The 23348-nt window shown below is 37.0% G+C and overlaps 1 protein-coding gene across 3 annotated transcripts in view; it reads left to right on the forward strand.

Annotated features, from left to right (window-relative positions):
• The window catches only part of LOC145694962 (nuclear RNA export factor 1-like), a 120116-nt gene that overhangs the window by 86359 nt on the left and 10409 nt on the right, over positions 1–23348 (forward strand). For 2 of the 3 annotated variants that reach the window (XM_081771774.1, XM_081771773.1), the window contains exons 12-14: positions 1111–1290; positions 11632–11747; positions 15376–15542. In XM_081771774.1, the coding sequence (XP_081627900.1) occupies positions 1111–1290; positions 11632–11747; positions 15376–15490 (411 nt within the window). In that variant the 3' untranslated portion in view covers positions 15491–15542. The remainder of the gene's footprint in view (positions 1–1110; positions 1291–11631; positions 11748–15375; positions 15543–23348) is intronic. The other variant, XM_081771775.1, reaches the window with a different exon arrangement.

The raw sequence follows: 23348 nt of genomic DNA on the forward strand, positions 1-23348 counted from the left end.
GCCATCTATTGAGCTCACTTTTTATAAAAACGAGGTAGAAAGATACCTGATGGAAAATGGAATTTGGGATATTTCTGCTGCAACATAAGTTACGCCTGTAACAAGTCTAGTTCTAAATCCCTGCGCTTGTTCCTCTTCGATGAAGAAAGAGCTATACTTTGTCATGGCTTAAACGGGAAACATATTCTCCATGGAGAGTCGCACGTATGATTCTCTGCAGTAACACACTAGATTCTAGCATTACGTTTATTCACTCTTTCCGAAAGATGGAAGATGGTTTTACTAATATTACATTGCATTATTAGTAACAATAATAATTTCATGAAACCATCGGTTTTCATTATAGTTTGCATACTCGTACAGAAAAGATAATTGCTTTACTTTATCGACCGGTTTTCGAGCCTGAAACAATTGCAGTCGATAGGTGTAAAACCGTAACTTGTGCGTTGAATGTTTGTTACAGTTGTACGAAATGCCCAACTCTTTGATGCTGTGAACATCTATGAATCTCGTGTAAAGGTTGATGGACACTTTGTCCATTTCAACTCTTTCTGGTAAATGACTGGATAACTTTGGCATAAAGATGCAACCTCTTTCTATAAATCAAAGTATATTTATGAATTATGCCCCAACTAGGTGGAACTTTACCACCTTTTTGCAAAATTACTTTGCATACAATTAAGAGCCTGGTTAACGTAAAAATCGAGTCCAGAAAACGCTCTCCTATCTTCCGTGACAGCCATTTTCTCTCATATCACCTCTAGCAGCAAATTATGTAATTACGTGGCATTTTACAACCCTTTGAAACTTTCTCTTTGCATTGGTAGCACTTTTATGTATCCGAGTGTCATTTAAGATTGAGTTATGAGTGTTTATAATCTGGAAAATCATGAGTAGTAATCCTGTATTGCTGTGATAGAAGGCCCTTTGAGATTTCGAAAAAAATTGCATAAGCGCTAATAAGCTGTACAGCATAAGCTTCAGTTGTTGAAGTGTGATACAAGAATAAACTTTATAGTCCGAAATGCCCCAAACTTACGATTCAACCTAATGTAAATTAAATTGAAGTAATGTAAATTATCTTATCTGTAATATTTCTGTCTTTTTCAGCCAACGTTGCTTGTGGTCTCAGTAACAGGAATTTTCAGAGAAATGGGCGAAGATCGTCCTGCAAGATCTTTCTGCCGAATGCTCACTGCAGTTTCCAAAGGAAAGGATGAGGAACTGAAGAAATATCTAGTTGTTCATGATATGTTAAAATTATCGGACTTAACCTATGAACAAAAAATGGTAAGTGTAACCTATGAACAAAAAATGGGAAGTGTGTAGTTAATTTGTTCCAGTAAATAATTTTTAATATACAAATGAAATTCAGTGATGAATAACATCCTTAGAATAGTCCACTTATTAGGAGAGGAATAAAATGTATAATAATCTAGGCCAGTATTTTTTAATCCTTTCCTTATGACACCCTATTAGTATACACACTTTTCCACGACACCCATTCACTGATATCAATTAAAATGCATTGATTATATTTTATTAAATGAGGTTATTGTAAAGAAATGTTGATTTATATAGAGGATTTCTGAAATATAGTAATACGATAAACACTTTTTCACAGATACAAAGCTTAACGTTTACACATTCACAATAATATTGAGCTGTTGTGTCATCAACGACGATTCAGTGACTCATATTCGCTTGTAGACCATTATAATCTCGCACTCGAACGGCTTACTGGAATGTCAAGACTCGAAGAGTTAAAACATGAACCGATAGATAGCGCCAATATACAGTATTAAAAATACATATACTGAGTACTTTCATTGAATGCTACTCATAGAAAATTGTAGAGATCTTGATCATTTATCACAAGTTCTTCATTTGTTTTATGTTCTGTATTTATAGAAAAAATTCGCGACACATTGATGCTACTACGCGACATCCTAGGGTGTCGCAATACCTGACTAGGAGAGCTGTGGTGTAGACTTTCTGTTCAGGAGATATAAATGTTAAATTTCTGAATTACATATTGAGTAACATTTTGCGTTAATGATAACATAACTATGTTTTAATCAAAATTGTCTAAACAATTCACTCCTAGATATAAAGAAGTTACCTTTGTGACCTAGAATGATGCTTTCTTTGTAATTAGAATCTGGAATTGCTAGAAAAAACCCACACGATAGAAGATGCAATGCGTTATGTTGCTCGTCTTGTTAAATTTTAGAATAACTTGAAGAAATGACATTTTGGTATATCCCCAAAGATAGACACTTTGTATCCAAATCGCAACTAAACTTAGTAAAGAGCTTAAATAACATTCACAACTATCAAGTTATCAATGTCCCGAATAAATTTCTGCATCAAGGAAAGAAAAAAAATTACCGTTTCTAGTGATATCGTAACAGTACATTGGTGTGCTGTGATATGCTGTGTGTATGCATACAAATCTCGGGCAAACATGCAGTATGGCTCACAATTACAGATACCAGTTGTAAAGGACAGCCATTATCGACATTAACAGTGATCCAATATCAGCAGCTATTTAATACTTACAGATTTAGTAGAAACGAAGCACTCAATGATACATACATTGTCTCAGTTCTGACGCAAACTTTGAATCAAATACTTAGAAATCATACAGATGTTACGCTATTAGAATAGGAAGCAACGCTTAAAGAAGGCTAACGCGAAATGAAGTTTTCAGTAATGATGAACGATTATGAAAAGCAGTATGTGTCATCATTCGATGAGAGATATATGCAGAAAATTGCAGAATACAATGAACAGCTAATCTTAGTCATGCCAACGAAATGAGACAAGAGGACAATTGAATAAAATTAGAAAGCGCCTAAGTGTCAAAACTCAAAAACCAGAGAAAAGTCGATAAGCATGAGTTATCGCAATACAAATTAAACGGGTACTGCGACCATGTAAGTGCTTTAAAACAGAAGCAATACACTGCTTACAAATGTATTCTGCTCGATACTAAGACAACTTTGAACGGTACAATTCAATTATATTTATTGCGGCACTTAGATCCTTTCTCATTATTCAATTGTTGTCTCGTCTAGAAATAGAAATGCCAGTATCGTCACGTTTCCAGATGAGTTCAAACGAGACAGATTAATTATCTCGTACCCAGCCGCTGGTGTAAGGTAGCTTTCCATCCTGCCATACGGTATTTGGGCAGGTTGAACTTGGCAGGAAACCTACTCCGACGGGCCATACTGACTAAGGTTTATCCTCGTTCCCCTCAGTCCCTCCTTGTGCATGCAGGGATGTCCTTTCTTTTCCAGTCCTGGACTCAACTAAAGGGCTATTGTGACCTTGGAGTAGAGGCCCTATCTCTCCTTGTGTCATTTGCTTGGACTAGTAAATAAATAAAGTTTCTCGGTTGGTGAGCATCATTATTCATTTGCAGATCTCGTATCGACTGGTAAACTTATTGCCTCATCTCATTTCGTTGAATGATTGTCTAGTGTCGTGTATGAGTTTTCGAAACGAGACAAGACACGAGAATCTCTGGTCTTGTGAGCAATACTACTTATGTCATTGAAAAGGGATTAAAAATCTATTTGATATGTACCATCCCAGCATTCGTCAGATGGGCGACAATGGCATACCGTCCTTGTTCATTTCACAAATAAATGGTGTGAGGAGAAAGGACTGCGACACTCACACAAGAGATATCGCACCTAACCTGACCCATTCACTTCAAGTCACCTACCTGTTGGAAGATCCTGGAACAGGTAAAATAATGCTGTAACTGTGCTCAGCGTAGATGTTGGAAGTGATGTCCATCTTGTTGTGCACAATTCCCATACAGTGTCGCAAACTGGCCCTAACCAGGTGCAGAGTCTCAGTGGTAATAGCAGCGCAGGCCTCGCGAATATTAGGTTGTAGAGCAACAATTGTACATGGGCGATCCATATAAACAACGGATTTTAAGAGCCTCACAGATAAAAATCAAGCAGTGTTAAATTAGAAGATCTCAGTGGCCATTCCACCAGACCTCGACGCCCTATCCGATGTCCACGAGCTGCTACATCCAACCATTGTCGAATATTGACACTAAAGTGTAATGGCGCAACATTGTGTTGGCAGCTAAAGTGCTGGCGGTTTCCGAGAGGCAAGTTGTCCAAATAAGGTTCCAGTATTGCTTGTAGCAGGTTTAGATAGGTCTCACCTGTTAATCTCCCCTCTAGGAACACAGAACCCACCAGAATATTACTGTGAATTGCACACCACACATTTATACGAGGGTCATCTTGATTATGGGAAACTTTGGCAACATGAGGGTTGCTGTCTGCCCAGTACACGTAGTTATGTCTATTTCAGTTCCATTAAGATGAAATGTGGCTTGTCGGAAAACATGATGTTAGCCGAAAGGTTGGGTTGTTTATGTTGTGTGTGTGTGTAAACCATTCACAGAATTGACGTCGTCAGTCGGGATCATCTCCATGCAACTCCTGCACGAAATGTAGGCTACTTTGAAGGGCTGGAAATGATACTTGCGCAGAATTTTTTGGACATACATTCGACTAGTATTACTCTTTTGGGCCACGTTTCGTATCGATCGCGCTGGACTGCACGTAACTTTAGCCAGAATGTCAACGAATAAGCCATCGTCGGTTACGGATTGTGGTCTGCTAGAGCGAGATAGGTCCTAGACAATGCCAGTATCCTTGAAGCTTGTCAATAACTTGTCAATCATTGTATGTGATGACAATAGGAGATGGATGGTAGTGATGAAACTGTTCCACAGCCGCATGCATACTCAAACTGGATGTGTGAAGGATCATTTCCGCTTTATAGTCACTATTCTTCATACACACGGAGAGGTACGGACGCCAATTCAACACATCACTTGAATGTAACACCAATTCAACACATAACGACACAAATAGAACTAAACGGGAAGTGAAAGGTGAATGGCGTGTGAATGAAGTAACACGTCGTGCTTGATTACGTAAGACACTGCCATTCGGGCAAAATAGGCGTATCATGGCACTATGCTCATTTAAGAAAATCGCTAAGCAGCTCTTCCTGTAAAATTTGACGGTTTCCTTCCCTCTTGTTTCTGTCTACCTTCAACGGAATTTCCCATCAAATAACGCACATTCGAACAATTACCGTGTTCCAATTCAGGCATTTACTTTTCCTTGCTTCAATTATTTCATTTCGACTATTTCCCAGTTCCTATACACTTCGCCGTAGCTCAGTCAGTAACGTGTCTGACTACGATACAGGCTATTCATGCGGTCATGGTTCCAACCTCAGTCAGGACATTAGTACATTTTTAACCACTCTCGGGTCTGGCGACATTGAGGTGAATTCAGCGTTTTTTTTTTTTTTTTCTTTCTTTTTCTAAACCCTTTTGAGATTTCCGCTTTTTTGGGTAAATTTTAGACTTTCAGTCAAGCGGCTATTGTATCGAGACTATTTATCGTAGGATCATGGTTCATACCTCGTTTTGTTCGGAATGAAGCAGTGTTTCCAATTGTACTACTAAATTTTCTATTATGTATCAGAAGTGAAAAAATCCCACTGAAATTAGCAAAAAGATTTTTTGTCAGGAAAATAATTTTCTCGGGAATTAGACCCTCAAGGTACATGCTAGCACCACGTGAGCGATACAGTTTGAAACGTTGCTTCATTACGAACAAAATGAGGTACGAACCATGATCCTGCAATGTACACTCTTAACGCTAGAGCTTATTGAATAACAATACATTAGTAATTATTACCCAAAAATGGGGAGGGGAAATTTAGTAAATCAGCTCTATCACCAAGACTATTTATTCTAGGATTATGGTTTATACCTAATTTTGTTCGTAATGAAGCATCGTTTCCAATCGTAAAATTTTCATGTCCCTATCACGTACATGAGGGGAGGAATTCCCGCTCAAAATGTATAAAGTAGCGGAAAATTCAAATTTTCAAAAATTCCCTTTTTCGGAAATTCATTTCTCAGGTACATGACAGTGCAACTGTAGTGGTACCGTTAGAAATGTTGCATTATTACAAACAAAATGAGGTACAAACCACGACCCTACGTCAAATAGGGATGACACTGTAGCCACTCTACTAAAAACATTGACTAAAAATGTGTAATAGGGGAAAAAAAACTCAGAAATGATTTGAAAAATCTCTATTTACCCTATGATTATAGTTCGCAACTTGTTTTGTTTAGAATGATGCTAGGTTTTAAACGGTACCACTCACATTGCCCTATCATGTACCTCAGGGAAGGAATTCCCGAAAAAGGAAAACATTCCTGAAAAATCCCCTCTTTTCTATTTTAGGAGCAATATTCCCGCTTTTAGTACATAATAGGGAAATTTCAGTGGTACAGTTGGAAAAATTCCTTCATTACGAAGATAACGAGGTACAGAGCATGATCTTAGGATTAATAGCGATGTGTGAGGATTTTTTTAATTGGCCCTTTGCTAAAGTTGACTCTTTTCTTTCTTCCTTCATTAATGTTTGTGACGTCACTGGCCGCAGCCACTCACGCGCGGCTGCTAAATGCCCATGAAACGTACTCTTTGATATTTCCCCGCTTGAATAAATGCAAAAGACCCGGTGTAAAAAGCTTTACTAGAGATTTATAAAGCAAATTCCGAAGGTCGACGCCATGGTACAGATCTGTACCAAAAGTCCCCATGTCAAATAACTGGCTTCTACATTTTTAAATCCCTTTGCAATAAATGGAATCCTTTTTAAATCCCTTAAATGGTGGGAGCACCCGTTTAACTTGTATAGCGATAACTCATGTTTATCGACTTTTTTCCGTTTTTGGAAATGAAATGAAATCTTTGAGTTTTACGTCCCATGGTTATGCCGGCTAGGCTAAAGGAGACGGTAATGATGAGAAGTGAATGAAATAGCGGAATGAAGAAAGTGGGAGGAAACGGAAGAATCCCGAGGAAACCCACGCACACGGTGTTTGTCCACCACAAAGTTTACTCGACGGGAGCAGGGTTTGAAACCGGGACTCCATGCACCAGAGGTGAACTCTGTACTACTGAGCCACCGCGGCCCCCTCTGGTTTTCGAGTTTTGGCACTTAGGCACTTTCGTTGACATCACTAAGCAATTAATACCAGTTTGCCATGAAAAAATTCAATTTAATTCTTTTTCGTACCTGCCCCCTCCCATTCTGATGGTGACGCCACTGCCCTGGATTGATGTTGCGTGTGATACTTTTTCACATCCTTCATTGTGGCCGCCCCAATTCTCCTTGGTCCAGGATACTTCAAACCACATGCACTTTCCTTCATTGTTGTCCAACAAAGACGTGGCAACGTTGCATTTTTCTTTATCATTGGGCGCTATACCAGTGTAGAGTCCAAACGGTTGGTCCAATTCCGAAAATTCCAACATTTTAGATTGAAAATACATACTTTCCAACAACATTGCTCTGTTATCATTTTTTCGAATCTTTAATAGTTACCGAGATAGCCTATGTAAACGAACTTACGGGACACCCTGTATACAGTATATATATATATATATATATATATATATATATATATATATACTTACTTTAGATAATAACATTTGCTTTATTGTGATATACAGAAGCTGATTCGTTTGCATCGGAGAAACTTTTGTCAGTGACACGTGCCAAAGCCGTTTTTCACAGAGAGCAAAACGAAATCTGATATACACGTATATCTGACTCTGAACTATCGTGTAATAGAATGAAGGTATTGTAGTAAGCAAAATGCCGCCGATAAAAATACCTTTCGGGAAGGATACGCCATAGCTCTTTTTCAATGAAAACTTTAGCATTTCCACATAGAAGAACAGTAGCTTTGTGGTTGAACGGGTCACTGTTACTGTTATAATTAAACGTTTACACTACACCCTACTTCACAATCTCCAAAGAGGAAGTGAGTAACTCACAAGACTAGTGCTGAAGAAAATCGGGAATAAGGCGACCTGTGAAAATCCATTACTACAGCGGATTATGGGTACGGCGTAACGATTACATGTGCTCCAGTCAACAGTGAATAGTGCAATCTATCACAAATTGAGGCTACAGTGTGTCCGCAAGGTTAACATGCATGCGTTAACACCACTAATTGCGAAGCGAAAGAGTAAGGAAAGTAGGCTCTGTGAGCGCTGTCTAGCTGATGACCAGTGGGAATTTGTTGACAAAGGATGAAGTATGGATTTACTACCTAGTGCCTATTGAAAAGTTTCGGCCATCATCAACAAAGGTGTTACAAAAAAATCACTTTGCTCTTCAATGCAAAGAAAGTTTCTCGAAAGGTTTTATGATCGTTACTAGCTTTTCCTACACAAGTAAGCTCAAGATTTGTAAGGAAAAAAATCAAGATCAATGCTGTTTATTACCAAGAGTATGTCCTATCCCCAATTTACACAGATGAAAAATTGCATTGTATAGCGAATGCACCAATCGTGTGGAGTTGTACCAAGAGAAAGTTTTATGTCTCACGGCTTCATCACACCGATTTAACGGTTAAATGGCCTCTGGAAAACCTGCAAGCATGAATCGCAATTGAATTTCTACGCTACAGTTGAATATTTCTTCCAATGCTTCACATGTTAGGCCATTATCGGGCTCAGTAGCTGCGTTAAATATATGGTTTTCTGTGGTTGGTGAATGCCCCGTACGTGTAGTACCCTTAAGAAATTCATAGATGTTTTTAAATTTGTTAAACTACCATTGTAATGTCTGCTTATTTATCACATTCGCACCGAATGCCGTAGCTTTAGTTAAAAAAGGATCCCCGACTATTGAAGGGGGATTGTCGTAGAGCGAATGCAACGAAAGTGGCTGCAGAACTTAATTAGCACCTGAAATAAGCTATTGCGCCTATCACAGTTCGACGCAAGGTGCGCAACCTGAATATCTAAAAATGTGCCGAATACGTGCAAAATAGATCTCCGATGGTTGAAAATGCGTAATATGATCAAATCTGTCCTCTTTCGACTTACTTCTAAGGATATACCTACTTTATGTATGTCGGGCGCCAAGAACTCCGAACTGTATTCTGTTGCAGTGAAATATGGTGACGGCTCAGTGATGCTGGGGGCCACAATTTGTTAGTATACCGTTAGTCGTATGATTACGCTCACAGAACGCACTACTGTCGGTGATTGTGTGGACGTTTTATGTCACCATGTACATCGTATGGTTAGCTGTTTATGACCAGTGATGCAATTGTCCAAGATGACTGCGCCAATTTACAGTCCTGGAATTGTTGGGGCGTGGTTTATGAATATGGGATAAACCAATCAGTTCTAGAGCTGAGAAACTGGAGCAGGTATCATCCTCCATCCTTTCTTACGGAACTAAGTGTTACAATGCATAAAGAATGGTACTCCGGAACTATTTCTGACTTATAGGACTCTGATCCATGACGAGTGAGAGCTGTCCTGCGGTCTGACAGTGGTCCCACGCCTAATAAATCATGTGTATTGTGGTACAGGGGAATGTATATTAATCGTTGTGAGTTCTGGTTTTGTATTTTAGAGAAAATATGTTTGACATAAGTACAGTAAAATTACCTTAAAATTAAATTCCGTGATTCCGTAACCTAACGTTAATTAAAGCTCTTCCCATTCCAGCTTAGAATTTAAGTGGTTGGTTCCTTTTCCAGAAACATGTGTACGCTAAAGTGAAAGTTTCTAGATCGTCACCCATATCGAAGTTCAAGCATCACTCACCATAACGAAACATATACTATGCAGAAAGAGTTGTCAGAGATAAAACACCAAAGATTTTGAATCAGAAAATACTGAGAATGAATGACCGAATATATAAAGTAAGTTAGGAAAATACACGGTGAAAGGGAAAGTACATAAAGGCCGTACAGGTATGAAGATCTGTTGGTTATTTTAGAGCTCAGTCTCTCTTTGTCAGTACCGAAACTATAAAGCGGACCTACGGCTTAAAGTGTAATTCGAATTACTTGAGGCCCCCATCTTGAATCATAAGGAGTAAATTACATTAAATATGAAGTCAATAGAACAGAAATACTCTCTACTATCTTTGTTCTTTCTACTTTTAGATAAAACATCCTTTCATTATTAATCTGACTACTCTTTGTCTCTAGTAGAGCTCCCACTTCCGGTGCGCCTTTTTTCGGTTCAAACTCTTGTAGTCAGATTTATCAGGGAAATGTACTTGAACGACTCTTATTCATATTATACATGGATGACCTAGCTGTCGCTTCAGCTAACCTCCAGCAGAATCTTGTTATTTGCAGACGACTATAAAATCTTCAGGGAAGTGATTAGTACAGAAGACTCCGACACATTTCAAAACGACACAGATAATTTTTTTCCCTTGATGTAAAACATGGCTTCTAGAAGTGAATTCCGATAAGAGTAGATCCATAACATTTTTCCTAAAGAAAAATATTTTACACACCTCATACAACATAAATAGTTCGCCTATCACGAGAGTAAGGATCTCGGAGTTACGTTTTACACAAAACTGACTGTACAGAAATTATAACACTATTACTAAGCAATTGATGCTTCTTCTAGACTTCTGTACAGATTAAGAGAAATACAGAACCTCCCTTCCTTAACAACGCGCTACAAGGCAGTAATTTCTCCTCAAATGGAATATTGTTCACCTATTTGGACAAGGGCCGCTTCTACAAATCTATCCTGGCTAAACTCAGTTCTAAACTTCTTCCTGGCAATACTAGGTTTCAGAGTACCTCACAGACGTGTAATGACAAAACACAAACTGTTACAAACACTAAGTATTCAACTACCTGACACTGGTATAAAATCATGGATCTCAAATATCTGTACAAACTCAGGTCCGATACGCTACTCTCAGAATTGTATTTCCGAATTCCATTCAAACAAACACGTAACGCACTTCTTTTTCATATAGCACGACCTAGATTATCAATAGATCCGCGGTGGCTCAGTGGCAGAGCATTCACCTTGGTGCATGGGGTCCTTGGTTCGATCTCAGCTCGTGCCAAGTGAGCTTTGTAGTGGACAAACCGTGTGCGTCGGTTTTCTCGGGATTCTCCAGTTTCCTCCCACATTCTTCATTCCACTATTTCATTCATTTCTCATTATCACCATCTCCCTTAGCCTAGCCGGCATAATCGTGGGACGTAAACCTTAAAGATTCCATTTCATTTTATAGACAGTTAATTCAACGCTCTCTGTTCTACAAGCTCTCTAAGTTATACAAAGAAATGTCACATACACCTGTAAATTTATTTAATTCTGAAGCTGCATATAACTCTGCACTACGACGTCATTTTAATGAATAAGTTCTAGCCAATTATTGTCAACCTTTCTTGTTATTCTTAGATGATGATGATGATGATGATATTATTATTATTATTATTATTATTATTATTATTATTATTATTATTATTATTATTATTATTATTATTATCCTATGTTATCATCTCTTAGATTTTTTTTAGATATTCCAGTGTAAACTGGCGTTCAGCTGTATCTAGAAGTATATAAGTATAAATAAATAAATATCATATTGGTAATTTATATCCATATATATATTATGTTTTCTGAAACTAATTTTCTTATTTTTCCTCACATTATATTGATTAATTTCATATTGATTTTTTTTTTCAATTTATTGTTTCAGTATGTTTCGAAGAAGTTTAGTCAAGAAGATAACATAATAGCATTACAAGTGCTTCGGGATCAGGCTGTTAATGAACTTGCTCAAAAATCAGGAATGAAGAAGGAATGGTGCAGAAAGTGAGAATTAAATTTTATTATAGTAGTTTTTTCTTTAGTGTTTTTTTTTAACAACCATACGTTCTTCGGTGCTCTTTCACTCAGATCACGTAGCTCTTGTGCTTGGACAAATCCACTGTCCATGTTCAGAACACCGCTAACAGTTATATTATGATTATATTAATGAAAGAAGGAAACAACCGATTTAAACATTTTTACACACCAAATTCTCTATAAGTGCAAGATCAATAATTTACAAAAACAAAGAAGTGCATAACTGGAGCATATGTAGCTAGGTTGTAGTACAAGCCACGTGGTCTAAATGAAAGACCACCGAAATGTGGGAAGAGTGTATGGGTGTTTTGGGAACGGGCTGGGTAGCGTAGTGGTTAACGCATCGACGCTGTACACCGAGGATCCTAGATTCGAGTCCCAGTCCAGCCAGGAACTTTTTCATTCTTTGTGTATTACTGAATTCGCAGGATTTGCTGTGTAAAAGTAAGTTTAAATCAGTTGTTTCCTCCTTTCATTAATATGATGATAATACAAGCGTTAGTGGTATTCTGAACGTTGACAATAAATTTATCCATGCACAACAGCTCTTTTGTGGTACAAACTACGTGGCCTGAGTGAAAGAGCACAGAAGAGTGGGAGAATGTATGGATGTTCCGGGAGCGACTGGGTGATTAGTGACTAACGCATCGGCATGATACTCCGAAGAGCCCGGTCCAGTTATGCACCTTTTCGCTCTTTGAGTATTACCAACTTACATATCCATCAAAAAATGGAACCAGCAGTTAAGAGAAGCGGGATTATTGTTGCCGATGACTGGTAAACATGTAAAAAGGAAAATTTCAGAAGAATGCGTGGAGAGAATTCATGTTACGTTTAACTGAAGACCTCACAAATGCATACAAGCTAGCGAGCAACTACAAATCCCAAACGCCTTCATGTTTATTCGATTTCATAAGCGCATAAAACTGGTTGACAAGCCACTGAGGATACAATTCGCAAGAGACATGCTTTAAAAATTGATGAAGACGACGGATTCTTGAACAGTATTTGTTTTTCAGACGATGCGATCTTCCATGTGAGTGGACATGTTAATACACATAACTATAACAATTGGAAGTCAGAGGCTCCTCACGAAGTGATAGAAAGAGAACGCGATCCTCTAAAATCGAATGTGAGATGAGGTGTCAAGAAGAACAAAACTATCGGTTCGTTCTTTTTCGCTAAGGCAACAGTAAATTCAAACAATTATTTAGACATGTTGCAGCAAAATGTCTTTTCCCAACTCCTAGGCGAAGCCGTTTTCCAGCAAGACGGAGCTCCATGCTGTTTTTCTCACGTCGTCAGAGACTTCCTCGATGATCAGTTGAATAAAAGATGGATTGGAAGAGGTTCAAAGTTTATCACATGTTTCACGTGATCACCAGATATTTCTGTGGAACTTTTGCTCATGGAGATACGTTAAAGATCAGATTTATTCTACTCAGGTTCAAGAACTGGATGACTTGCGTGGTTGCAATAAGCAGCGTCACTCATAGATGCTTAAAAGTGTTTGGATTGAGGCGGAATACCGTTTTAATATTTGCCGTGCAACTAACATTTAACATTTAACTTTTGATCGTTGCTTTTGTTTCATTTAAACTAAGTGAAAATACTCCGCAACAGAAAATAAATAATAACTTATATAAATAAAAGAATCACAAATATTTCTATAATAAACATATGCTCCAAACTTACTATAGTAAACAATTTGTTTCTTGTAGACTGCTTAAAGGTTGATACTTTAGGGATTGTTCGTAGTTACTATTGCATTAAAATGAGTTTTGAATGTTTGATAGCACAAAATATTTATCAATTTGTACTATACACATTTTGAATATTTAAGTTAGTAGCAACATGGCTAGCATTGAGAAGGGGACAAAGTGTTCGAGTAGGGGAACCTGACCCAATTTTAGCTCCGCCACTAGTTCCTTCGTTACTTGTACTGCAATTGCATAATGGTTCATATTGACAATCTACTTTAATGTTCCAGTAGATTTGTCAATTTTTTTTTTCGACCGCTGTTGCTTTTCGCCATTGTGATTCTGCCATGAGATAACCGAGTCCCAACAATTTGCTCTCTGGAAAACTAAGAGATCGTCCACTTTAAACTATTACCTTCGTTTCAGTTCACTGTACACTGCCGTTCTACTTCTCCACACTGATTTTGCCCTATCACAACAACACCAACAGTCTTCTCTTGTTGTCGTCGCCTGATCGTTGCCAACCCAAACATCTGAAGTGTTTCGAACTACAGGTGTTCCCATTATATAATGAGTGGGGAAAGTTAGGCACATACGTAATACCTTGTGGGTTCTCTTGCGAATCGCAGAACTGCCTTGATTCATTGTGGTAGCGAAGTTACAGGGTCCTGGTATCGTCTTTGAGATATACTATTCCAGACAGGATTGCGTCTCCGAATTCCTACTAATTGATTGGTGAAAGATATCATAGTCGGACCGTCCGCTCTACATCTCATACTTGTACATGCCTAATATGGTTGGGACCAAGGGTTCCGAGGGCATGGAAGCAATGTAAACCAATTGTCATGGTTTTGGAATCACTCTGGTATACCAGCTGTGTGGCACGGATCATTGTCCTGCCGGAAAAATCGTTTCTAGCTGGAATTGCTAGTTCCGTACATGATCACAAACACATTACAAATAGTCCCTATCGTTCATGTGTCCATCAGCGGTTATCAAAGAACCTAAGCCATCCCCACGAAATTGTCTCTCCGCAATCACACTTCTGTTATCACTGTATGTGCGACATGGAACACTGGGGATTCGTGCACCCATATTGTTTTCGCCACCCCCTTACTCCTCCCATCAACATGGAAGGAAAGTTAAATGGGATTCATCGGATCACTGACCCTCTTCCACTGCTCGACAGTCCATCCTCGATCATCCTTGGCAAGCTTTAGGCAGGTTTCTCGCTTTTTTGTTGACATGGGCACTCTCCTTGAACGTTAAAAAAAATAAAAATAAAAATAAAAATAATAATAATAAAAAATTGGAGTTTTCTGAGGTGGGTGTCGGATTGCAAAAACAGGTCTTAGTTATTCCGTTATAGCATTCCTGTTTTTCTTTACTGAGTCGTCTCCGGTCCCTCTCATCTACCCTAGTTTTACACCAAGAAATTGTTTTGCTGCTGAAAATTTTCTGCTGCTTTATCTGTTCGTTATATATGCAAAAAAAATGCTGCCACTTGAAACCCTGTCGCCGCCTCATTTTTGGAAATGTTTGCGCCTACCATTCAGGTACCGCTAATCATACTTCTTTCATTCGAGGTTAAGTAGTTTCACTTAACCACAGCAGCAGCACCAGACACGTTAATAATATTGGAACAGATATAATATTGACTGAAGACTCAGATGTGGTAAGTTACCTTGTCGACTTTCATCCCTATGAACTTCATCTTTCGTTGAATGTGTCTTCAAATTTGTTTGCCACTAGTATATATATATATATATATATATATATATATATATATATATATATATATATATATATATAAAATATGTTATCATTAGTTCTTTAGCGTTATTTATTAGCTGGATATACGGTTAAATACACGTTCTGAACATATTTTCCCCCAGGTGCCTGTCACAACATAATTGGAATTATAACATGGCTGTAAATGCCTTCAGGTACCACTATAAAAAAAGCAAAATACCAAAGGAAGCTTTTGATAAAATGCCAAGTATTGGATAATGCACTGGAGTTACCAGATATTAGATAATACACTGGAATTATATTATATAAGGTAATTATCTTCTCAGAATCTTTAACTGATCTTTATTTGTTCTTTTGTACTGATCGTTATTTGTTCTTATTTGATATGCAAAACAAAATTGTTTAGTCAGTATCTTTCTGTAACTATTTGAATTTACAGCATATCTAACCCAGGCATTTTATGTTATATTGCTTATTTATATTGATATTTTAAGAAAATATATCAATATTTTTCACTTTTAGGCAGTTTGAACTTACATTGAGGGTAAAGTTCTGTTTATGAATTATAAAAAGAATATAGTGTTACCAGATTTTCAAACTGAAAAACCGGGACACCTTATATGATGTTCGATTTCGATTTTAGCGTGTTATTTCTATTTGTTACGTCCCTCAACATTGCTATAACAGTTACAATCATATCTTAGAAAGTTAACTATTTAAAATATATCATCTAGAAATATAGAAATTTAGTTAGTTTAGCACAAAATTGAATTAATATGCAGCATTCGAATTGTCTGTGTTCCCAGTTTAATAGAAATATAAATTATAAATGACGTATACCAGGATATATATACCGGGTGCACCATTTATAATGTCCCACCTTTATAACAGAGGAACTAAGAGAGTGAGAGAAGCGAAACTTTGCACAAAGCAACTACAGGAAGGGGGACATCTATCCATGTATTGGGTAACATCACTCGGTGAACAGTGTTGCCAACCCAATATAAAGTTATGATTTTTTAAATGGAATGACCTAAATTTAATACCATAATTCGAATCAGCAATGAAAACAAAGACGAAAGAGATGACACTCGCAGATCAGTGTTGCATACTTTTTGAGAAATATTGTAAAACATATGTCAAATTTAAACGCCTTTAACACACACAAGGAATGAAGTAGTAACTATTTGTGCACATTAAATGAAATACTGGAAAGAACTCTTTAAAATGACTCCAAGTTTAGAAGGATCAGTTAAACAGTGTTGCCACAACAGAAGAGAGAAAAATTGAGTTTGGAAATAGTGCAATAACTTCGAAAAGGTCCCTAGTACAGTATGGGTTTAAATGCATAGAGGAAATCAGTATGTCATAAGGAGCATTGTCACGTTTATTTGAGATCGATAAGTCAAGTACTTACTAAGATATTCGGTACTCTGTAAAAGCTGAGAATTTTGTGCTGTACAAGATGGTAACGCTGTTTCAAAATTCCCTTTATTCCCTCAGCGTTGGAGAAATCGTGAAGAAATGATTAAAATGAGGTAAAACATTAACCAATGGACATACAATGAAATGAAACCCATTTGAGTCCTTGAAGGGACTAATTAAACGTAATGTGAATATAAATTGTTCTTGAGTTAGTAATATCAATTCAAATTTTAACAGGATGGTAGAAATACGTTTACGAGACCTACCTAATAGCTATTTCGTGCAGTGAATATACTTATTCTCGTGCAACTTTAGGGGAGTAATATCGAAACAATTCAATATTATCTGTAAATATTACCGACTTGTTATTATTTCTTTTTAAAACACGAATGAATGAAATAAGTAAGAGTGTTCCAATTGAAGCAATACAAAGGATGATTTGTGAGCACAATTTCTTTGGCTGTATTGTAGCTGTTGGGTGTAGCCAAGTGGTGTAATCAAGATAATTATTCACTTTCTTCGTTTGCAGGTCTAAGAGGATCATTCGGAAGCATTGTTCAAGAAATTGTTCATACAAGAAATGCAAGAAGTCATTATAACTGCTATGCCGATGATCACTAACAAAATGTTAAATATTGCTTTGCGTTGACGTAACCCATATCGGAATAGTTCCCCAAGTCTTTGGCATTACCCATCAGGTCACGAAACAAATTTCTTTGTGTGGTATACTTTGTACAGATGAACTCTCACTTAGGAACTTAAAATTTTAAAGTCATTGGCCCTAACTGACAATTTTTTTTATTTATTATTATTTTGCAACCATATTATAAATCGCTACAAAGGTTAGCTGTATGAGTTGTAGCCTATATGCACCAATGAAATAGGCATTTTTTTTTCTGGAAATACCTAATTATATGTACCATAAAATTCGTGTATTTTTTTAAATTTCTACTTTGCCGCCAACTTTTCAAACTGCACGTTATCTTTTGTATTTGTCAGCTCATTTATTGAATGTATAGTTACAAATCATCGAATAAGTTTGAAACGCGCTACTGCTTTTCATGTGAAGCTCGACATAATGTTTTAAGTACATTTTTAGGAAGATTTCTCGTGCAGCTTTACTTTTGCCGTACAACTAGAAATAATTGTTCAAAAATTACAATTCTTTACAAATTCCTTATTATTGTTTACTAAATGATTTGCGCTGGCCGACATGGAAACATGTCAAATGGAATAGTTAAATTTCAAGGGGACCATCATAATCAATTGTTGAAAAATTAAAATTCTTCTAGGATTTGCGTGTAAATACGGCGTCCGGATGTATGCATAAAAACTGCAATGCAAAAAACAAGAAACAACCTTTGCTAGTAGGCCACTGAAAAGCACGAATGCTATTTAACCGAGTCACGGCAGGGTGAAACTGAAGGGCATCTCTAGAGAGGGGGTGAGTCAGCAGGTGCGTCAGCGAAGGTTGCTATATGCAAAAATAAGGAGAGTGAAATGAGTGGATGTTGGTAATGATATGAGTTTCAATAATACTTGTCACGGTTTCATACTTGTAGCGTTCCACTTGTAAACATAAAATACAACTTATGTACACTGTGCACAAATACAGCACCGGTGGAAAATAGTTTCTAATACAACCATCATTTATATGCACTCACTTATTTTATCCCTAGTAAAATACTCGTAAGAATTTTACACTATACTCCGCGCCACCCGAATTGGCGTGTGGCATCAACCAATAAACTCACAGTGCACTGTTACTAAACCTTCAGGGAGGAATCAAATCATTCATAATTAATTTTGTTCGTATTTGTGGACAATTATGAATGAATAGGTTGAGTTGAGTTGATTTTGAGTTTATCGTCCCGTTCAGCAGCGAGGCTATATGAGACGTGGACCTACTGATTAACGTGGAATCCGAACCACATGAGCTCCCGCCGGGAATCGAACCCGGGTCTCCCGCGCCAAAGGCGCGTACGCTAACCGCTTACCCACGGAGGAGCTCTATGAATGAATAGGTTCCTCCCTGAAGGTATAGTAACAGCGCACTACTATCTTGTTGGCTGATGCCACACGTCAATTCGAGGGACGCGAACTATAGTAATCTACACTTGTAAACATAAAATACAGGTGTATTACTTTGTATTTAACTCTATTGCTTGCAGAAAATTGTTCTTTATGTCTTTTCATGCAAAATACGGACTTTTACCTGTAAATCTTTCAAAATTTGTTGCGCCAAAAGTTAAAAAAGCATCATATTTACTATAAATTCAAAGGTAAATAAATTGACCAAAATGCAAGTACTAGCAAGTAGTAAGACTGACGTAATGTACTATACACTGGCTCACGCACAACAATGCGTGATATGTTTGTAATATAGTGTTGATGGGGTTCACTAAAATTTTACTTAGGTGTTTTTTTCTTTCTTTTTGTCCTTGAACATAAAATATGAGTTAGGATACGTAGGTTGGCTTTGGTTAGCTTAGTTTAGTATACATTTAGTAAACTTCTTCTATGATACTGCAGCAAACGTAAAAATTTGTGAATTTTGCATTAATATCACAAAAATCATTGGTTCAAGTTTTCTCTTAAATACACAATTGCTAGGTCGTAATTACTGAATGTCTTAAAATGTTTTATACGGCATCATTCTGCAGTGAATTGTGTTAACGAAATTTAAAATATGGCTTTTTTTCGATTATCGGTATGCAATAATAATAATTATTGCATCATTTCTGCGTTCGTTTGCGATTCGCAAATTTTGCGAACATTATTACGAAATTAGACTCATATACTGTTATTTAGCGTGGCACATAGCCTGTTATTTGTTATGGTACCAATAGCTTCTAATGTTTGCAATTAGTATTTAGATGTACCGCTACGTACAACATTATGTCCTAGCAACTGTTCGGAAAATTTTTTGCAATATATTGTACGACTGTCACTTCGAAAGTTCTGCACACTGAAAGATGTTATGCAAGCTAATAATTTATTGTACAAAATATCTTTACAGGCGTTCAATACAATCTTCATACTTGTTTATGACAACTTCCCAACATTTGGCAAATTCTGTATTCTGGATAGGGCACCTTCATTGTTGAGGTGTCTGATCACTCGGGTCACCTCACTGAAAGCTTCATCAATCGAATCAAAACGTTTTCCACAGAGTGGTTCTTTTAATTTGGGAAACAATTCAAAGTCTGGTGGGCTCAAATCAGGACTATATTGGGAAGGAAAGTATTTCCCATCCATACTTGTTAAGTGTCACTCTTATTTGTAGAGTAGTATGCGGACTTCCATTATCGTTCAGAATACACCAGCTGCAAGAATGTCGGGATTTTTTTCAATACTTTTCGGACGCAAAACATTTTGCAGAAACAGCTTGTAATATACGCCTAGTATAGACGTCCCCTATGTCACTCTATTGTAGCCATCTCTCCATTCGTATCATAAGCTAAGATCATCGTGAGTAAAACATTTGATTGTTGCTAGCAGAATTTCTTCGGGCGTGAAGAGTATGAACTGTTTTAATGTGACGACTGAAACTTCAGTTCTGGTTCAAACTCTCGTATCCAGGTTTCATCAATTGCAACAGTCGTTTGAAAAGCTGATCTCCTTCTGTTTGATAACGTTGAAGCAATTTTTCTGCGATTCTTTTGCAACATGCTTTCTGCTCTTTACTCAGATCATGCGGAACCCATCTCGTCTTCATTTTCAGCTTTTCAATAATAATTTTGTAAAGTGAAGTGACAGATATTTTGGTCTCATATGCAATTTTCTTACATATTTTCGTCGACCCTCTCTCAAAATGTTATTCACAATAATCTCAGGGGTGTAGTCTGTTGCAGTTGATGGTCTTTCACATCTAGAGGTGTCCGCAATGATTACACGACCTTCACGGAAACGAGCTGAGCACCGAAATACAGTGCTATGATCCACTACACTATTTCGACAAACCTCCAGCAAAACATTGTAAATTTCAGTTGAATTCTTTCCACATAGCGTTTCGATGTTGATATAGGAACGCTTATCATCATGCGCATATACACTGTCGCTGAAATGCCTCCTCCATACGGACAAAAGCCCGTGTGAGTTTGCAACTTCGTTCAGTTCAAATAGATGAAATGATAGTTTCTAGTGACCACCATGCATGGGTTTGCACGTATTTTCCCGCTTTTCAGACATATCATTTTGCAGTATATCATAATTCTGTATTCAATTATTGTGAACCATTGTACAAAAAACAAAAATTTTGATTGAATTATAATAGGAAAATACTGTGGTTAAGCCTTCTTAAAGTTAAACTGTGAGGGCACGGTTGCTCAGTGGTAGAGCACTTACCTCTGGTGCATGGGGTCCCTGATACGATTTCCGATGCAGTAAGTTTGCGGTGGATAACATCATGTCCTTGGGGTTGTCGGGTAATCTTGCTTTCTCTCACATTCTCATCCCATTAATTCTTCTATCATCAGTCACTTGCCTTAATCATTGTCTCCCTTAGCCTAAATGGCATAAACGTGGGACATTATACAGAAAGTTACGCTGCGCTAAGTAATACGATGTCGTATATAATTTGCAGAAGAACTATGTAATATTCTTTACACAGTATGTTTACACTATTTTGTTTACAAGCATACCCACCTTTGCTAACGCGCCTGGTCCCTATAGACACCTTGATTTTCCACTACTTTGGCCCAGCCCTGACTTGGTTAAATACTTTCTTGTTTTTTGTAGCCATCCAGCATAGATTTGATTTTTTTACACTCTATTCGTTTACTCATCAACTCACTACGGATCCAATCGTTCATGGATCCACCAGGTTCTCCGTTTCCGATCAGATACATTTCCTGTTTTTAATGGACATCTAAAAGGGGTTGTTTGGTATTTGTTCCGTTATAGCTTTTATTGCATATTTCTACGTGCTGTACTTTTACTCGTAACGTTTGGGTCCTCATAAGGGTGTCGGCACCTATGAATCCATAAATGCAACTCACTTCTTAAAAACAATTTATACATTATTTGTAGTTAATTTCGTGGTGAATGAAATACAAAATAAGTTGTGTATGGTCCCCTAAAATTGGTCAGTACGTATAAATATTGGATGATCTTAAAAAATTTGCTACCATTTAACAGAACATAGCCTATGTATTTTCTATTCAAATTTTACGACTATTAATATCTACGTTTTATTGTCTTTTCTAACTTATATTCAGGAGAAAGAAATTAAATTAAAGAAATATATGTTTATGATGATCAAGAAACAATTATTTGTAACATACATTACAAAATTCATGAAACAGAAAAAATATAGTTTCCTTATTTTAAATATTTTGCTTTTTAATTCAGCATGTCACAGAATATAACTTGTGTCACAGATTAGTACTTTAATATTTCTCCAAGGCAGAGGGAAAAAAGGGAATTTTGAAACAGCGTTACCATCTTGTACAGTACAAAATTCTCAGCTTTTACAGAGTACTGAATATCTTAGTAAGTACTTGACTTATCGATCTCAAATAAACGTGACAATGCTCCTTATGACATACTGATTTCCTCTATGCATTTAAACCCATACTGTACTAGGGACCTTTTCGAAGTTATTGCACTATTTCCAAACTCAGTTTTTCTCTCTTCTGTTGTGGCAACACTGTTTAACTGATCCTTCTAAACTTGGAGTCATTTTAAAGAGTTCTTTCCAGTATTTTATTTAATGTGCACAAATAGTTACTACTTCATTCCTTGTGTGTGTTAAAGGCTTTTAAATTTGACATATGTTGTACAATATTTCTCAAAAAGTATGCAACACTGATCTGCGAGTGTCATCTCTTTCGTCTTTGTTTTCATTGCTGATTCGAATTATGGTATTAAATTTAGGTCATTCCATTTAAAAAATCATAACTTTATATTGGGTTGGCAACACTGTTCACCGAGTGATGTTACCCAATACATGGATAGATGTCCCCCTTCCTATAGTTGCTTTGTGCAAAGTTTCGCTTCTCTCACTCTCTTAGTTCCTCTGTTATAAAGGTGGGACATTATAAATGGTGCACCCGGTATATATTGTAACGTACCGATTCTATCGGTAACGATACATCGTAGGTTTAATTTGAATGTGGTTTGAATTTGTGTTAGGTTGCGTTCAATTTATTATTGAGTTCCGTATGAACTTATCATTGATAACCCTTCTATTTAATATTCAATAATGTTACGGTTGTATTGTTATAATATTCATATTTTTATCTGTGCCATACGCATAGGGATACATATGACCGACGCTGACTTTGTGATTCAAAATCTCGAATAAGCTAGGTAAACATTAAACATTGGTAGGCCTTCATTTAAGTCAATTCGGTAATGATACATGATAGATATTTTGCCCTACAATTGTCTAGTTACAATATACATGTTATCTTCGTTGGCCCGTATATTCTATATCTGCCGACCATGTTGTTAGCGCAGAGTAAAACCGGTAGATAACCAGTATGTGAATTATACTGAGAACCTAACTTAATTAAACGTTCAGAGTCGGACCGTCTTCTCAGCATGCATGATATGCTAGTTTCATAACATGGCACCATGTGCGTGCATATGAATACGAGTTATCCCGCTACACGAAACGTACACTTACATGTAGTTATTTTAAAATTTCATTATTTCAGGTCAATTGTTAATTTGGCTTCGCGATGGA

This window comes from Thermobia domestica, chromosome 9, assembly GCF_964235325.1.
Source record: "Thermobia domestica chromosome 9, izTheDome1.hap1.1, whole genome shotgun sequence".
Classification (NCBI taxonomy): Eukaryota; Metazoa; Arthropoda; class Insecta; order Zygentoma; family Lepismatidae; genus Thermobia; species Thermobia domestica.